At 38.8% G+C, this 4125-nt stretch overlaps 1 protein-coding gene across 1 annotated transcript; it reads left to right on the forward strand.

The window, feature by feature from the left end:
• Positions 1 to 305: 305 nt before the first annotated feature.
• On the forward strand, positions 306 to 1424 carry LOC132273822 (uncharacterized). The gene has a single exon (XM_059774899.1). The coding sequence runs from the start codon at positions 306 to 308 to the stop codon at positions 1422 to 1424; it is 1119 nt and encodes a 372-aa protein (XP_059630882.1).
• The last annotated feature ends 2701 nt before the right edge of the window (positions 1425 to 4125 follow it).

Here is a 4125-nt window from a genome sequence, read left to right on the forward strand (position 1 = left end):
AGTATCAACTGCAGGCCAATTAATCGCTGGCTAATCAGCCGTAATATCAGATACCAGCGGAATATCAACCAATCGGAGGGGCCAATCAAAATGTGAATTGGCGACCACTTAATCCAATTTATCAACACCAACCGTTGGTATGTTAGCCCCAAGAGGGGCAAGATAATTTTTATGCTGGTTTTAATTTTCTTGCACCTCAGCCTCAGGCGCCGTATGTGCCTCAGTCTCAGGTGCCAAATATGCATCAGCCTTAGGCACCTTATATGCATCAGTCTCAACCACAACAACCAAATCATCAACCCCTTATGGTTGATAGAGATCAACTGGCTAATTTAATTCAAGAAACTTATAGACCAACCCCAAGAAGAGTTGGTCGCCTTACATATAGGAAACCATATCCGGACTATATAGACCGATATGAGTTTCCAAGAGGCTATAAAGTTCCCAATTTCGTTACTTTTTCGGGAGAAGACTCCACTTCGACCATAGAACATATTGGTCAGTTTACCATTCAATGTGGTGAGGTTGGAGCAAATGAATTCTTAAAATTAAGGCTATTTGCTAATTCCCTTACAGGGATCACATTTTCTTGGTATATAAGTTTACCAGCAAATTCGGTTTATACTTGGCAACAATTGGAAGAAATGTTTCATACCCAATTTTATAAAACTGAACCAGATGTGTCGATGACTGACTTATCTAGGTTGTCCCAAATGCTTGGAAAGATGGCTGAAGACTTTATTGGTAAGTTTAAAAGGGTGAGACATAAATGCCAAGTATCCCTTCTAGAAACTGAATATATGAGTCTAGCATTGAATGGTTTAGACTTTGAATTACGAAAGAAATTTGAGGGAATGCAATTTCAGGACTTGTTTCAACTAGCCTCTAGTGCCGCAAGGTATGAAAAGGTCCTAAAAGAAGAACAAGATAGAAGGAATGCCTCTAGGGGTACCTATTACAGGGACCCAAATTATGAAATTCATATGACAGAGGCGTCAAATAATTATGTCAAAGATCCTACTTACGAGATTCATTTGACAGAGGCTGAAATTGGCCTTGAAATCGATGCTGCTGAAATTAATATAAAGAAACCATATTCATGTTCAACATTGACTAAACCAGCCGAAACTGTTAGTAGTGTTCAGCCACCAAGTTCAACGGCTAAAAGAACCTTAACAGAGGCCGATAAACAATACGCTTTCGACATTACAAAGGCTGATGAGATTTTTGACCTTATGTTGGCTGATAAAATAATTGGCCTCTCAAAGGGACAAAAAATCCCTTTGAAAGATGAATTACAAAAAAGAGATTATTGTAAATGGCACAATTCTTATCGCCATTCAACTAATAATTGCATTGTTTTTTGTTCTAAATTGCAGAACTTGATCGAGAAGAAGTTGCTTCGTTTCCTTGAAAAGAAGTAAGATAAAATGGGTGTTGATGATAACCCATTTCCAACAGTAATGGCTAGTAATATGATCTCAGTTAAGAACTTCAATCAACCAACTAAGGATGATAAAGTTGGTGAGAGAATGGTCAAAAAATTAGAAAAAAAATAGCTTGTTACAGTGGCTGAACATAGAAGGGCCATTGAAGAGATGGAAGAGAGGTTGAGAAAGGCGTAGATTGACTTGATCAAACAAGGGTGTTGTCTAAGTTGTAAGAGAGATTGGAGCACTGCTATTGTTGGACAGTCAAAGGATGATTGTAATTATAAAGGGCGTGAGAGATTAACCTCTAAGTTGAAAAGCATCTGTGGTTCTAAAACTCCCTCACCACCTAAAGCATGGTTCAACAGTCATTATCGGCGCCCTATGGCCGAAAGATTGTCCTTACCCAGGGAGGCAAGTCCAATATCATCTATATCGGCACCTTCAAAGTTCAGGAAGCCGAAGGAGTTTGCTTTCGGCCCTAGAGGGCTGATTAGGACTTTTAACCGTATGGGTTATGAAGGACCAAGAAAATATACATCAAGTCCTATGGATCGTAACTACAGGCCTAGAGTGGTTAGACCAAGAAATACAAATGACCGTGAATGGAATGTTACTTATAATCCAAAATTCTCAGCAATTGAAGATTGGATTCGGCCTCCTATGACCAAAACTCAAAAACGGAGGATGTAAAGATTTCGATCCCAGAAACGGAAAGAAGAATTCAAGGATTCAGCCCCACAACCAGAAGAGACTTGAGTCAGATGGGACCGACGGAGTCATAAGGATTTTGAACATACATGGGTTGGTTATGAAATGACTGAAAAAGGGGCTGAAAATGCTGAACAAAAATCAGTCACAGACCTAGGTATGTCATCATCTGTTGAAATGCCTTGTAATCTTAATGTTGATAAAGAAAATGATTCAGGCATTAAAGATGATGATGATACATTCGATGATCTCTTGTATAATGATTTATCAAATGATGATATCATGAATGATACATTACTTGATGATATGCTTGAAGAACAAGCAAGTGATATGCAAGAAATTCAGTTCGGTACTATACCAACAAATGTTAGTTGCAATATGACTTTTACTTTGCCTTTGGTATTTGAAGCAAAACCTGATCAGCCCTCTATGTTAAATAGAGATATTGAGGAACCAGATAATGAGAATGTGCCCGAAATTTTTGGTTATAACCATAATTCAACACCTTTGGTTCCAGAAGAAGGGTTAAGAGTTGTGATGGTGAAAAATAAAGTTCAGTATCAATTGGAGAAAAGTATTCGAGGTGAAGGTCCTATGAGGGTAATACTAGAAAAACCAACTGTTATAACGTGCCAGCACCTAAGTCCGTTATATATCAAGATTTGGTTAGAAGGAGTGTCGGTCTCTAGGTTATTGGTAGACAATGGGTCGACGGTCAAAGTAATCTCAATGAAGATGTTGAAGAAATTGAATAAGACCGAAGAAGAATTCATGCCAACAGACCTTACTGTTAGCGGCTTTATAGGGGCATTAGTCTAAGCTGAGGGAGTCTTATCTCTTGAAACAACGGTTGGAAATAAAACAACCATGGTGGTGTTCTTTGTGATTAAGACCGATGCAACATACAATGCTTTACTCGGTCGTGATTGGTTACATCCTAATTTTGGCATTCCATCATCCCTTCATCAATTCCTTATCTTTTGGAATGGTAATGAGGTCGAAATAGTTTGGGCAGATAGTCAGCCGTTTGTTGCAACAGTAAACGTCACTGAAGCTCAACTCTATGAAGATGACGTCGGCCCCATAAGGCTGATTACAGGAAATGTGGATGAAAGGCCTAGGGGGCAACTTGGTTGAAAGAAGTTACCCTTAGAGACATTGAAGAACTTTGCAAAGAGTTCGAGCGACCGACTGCTGTGTTTGTTCAAAGGTCGGATGCTACTGCTGCTGTTAAAGGGGTTGATGATGAGTGATCGACCTAACAAACAACTTGAAAAGGAGTGGGCCCTATGGATAAGTATAGCTAGACTTCGGTCTTATTTGGCTGAAAAACGAATTATATTACTAGGAGAAGAGTTAATTGGTTCAATTAACATAGATGCTGACTAGCAAGAGGCTAATATTATAGGGACCGAAAATACGATCCAATTAAAGGATTTGAAGGCTGCTCCTTTAAAACTTGAAGACTTGAAGGCCGATGTGCAGGACACTTTAATTAAAATAAATTTAGGGGCCAAAGAAGAGATTCAGCCGACATACATCAGCACCTTATTGGAGCCTGGTATACAAATAACTTTAATTGCTTTGTTGAAAGAGTATAAGGACTATTTTGCATGGGATTATAGTGAAATGCCAGGTTTATCTCAGAAGCTTGTGGAACATAAGCTACCAATTAAAGAAGGTTTTCGATCGTTCAAGCTGCCGCCAAGAAAATTGGCGCCAGAAGTCATCTTGAAAGTTAAAGATGAGGTTGAATGGTTGCTTAATGCTGGATTTATCAGAATGGCTAGATATTGTGAATGGCTCTCTAATATTGTGCCAGTGCTGAAAAAGAATGGTAAGTTGTGAGTATGTATTGACTTTCACAATTTAAATACAACCACACCAAAAGATGAATATCCAATGCCTGTTGCTGATCAGTTAATAGATGTGGCAGCCAAACATGAAATTTTATCTTTCATGGATGGTCATTCAGGGTACAATC

Source organism: Cornus florida, unplaced genomic scaffold (assembly GCF_030987335.1).
Source record: "Cornus florida cultivar Cherokee Brave unplaced genomic scaffold, ASM3098733v1 CherokeeBrave_3.0.0_Hap2_Chr01, whole genome shotgun sequence".
Classification (NCBI taxonomy): Eukaryota; Viridiplantae; Streptophyta; class Magnoliopsida; order Cornales; family Cornaceae; genus Cornus; species Cornus florida.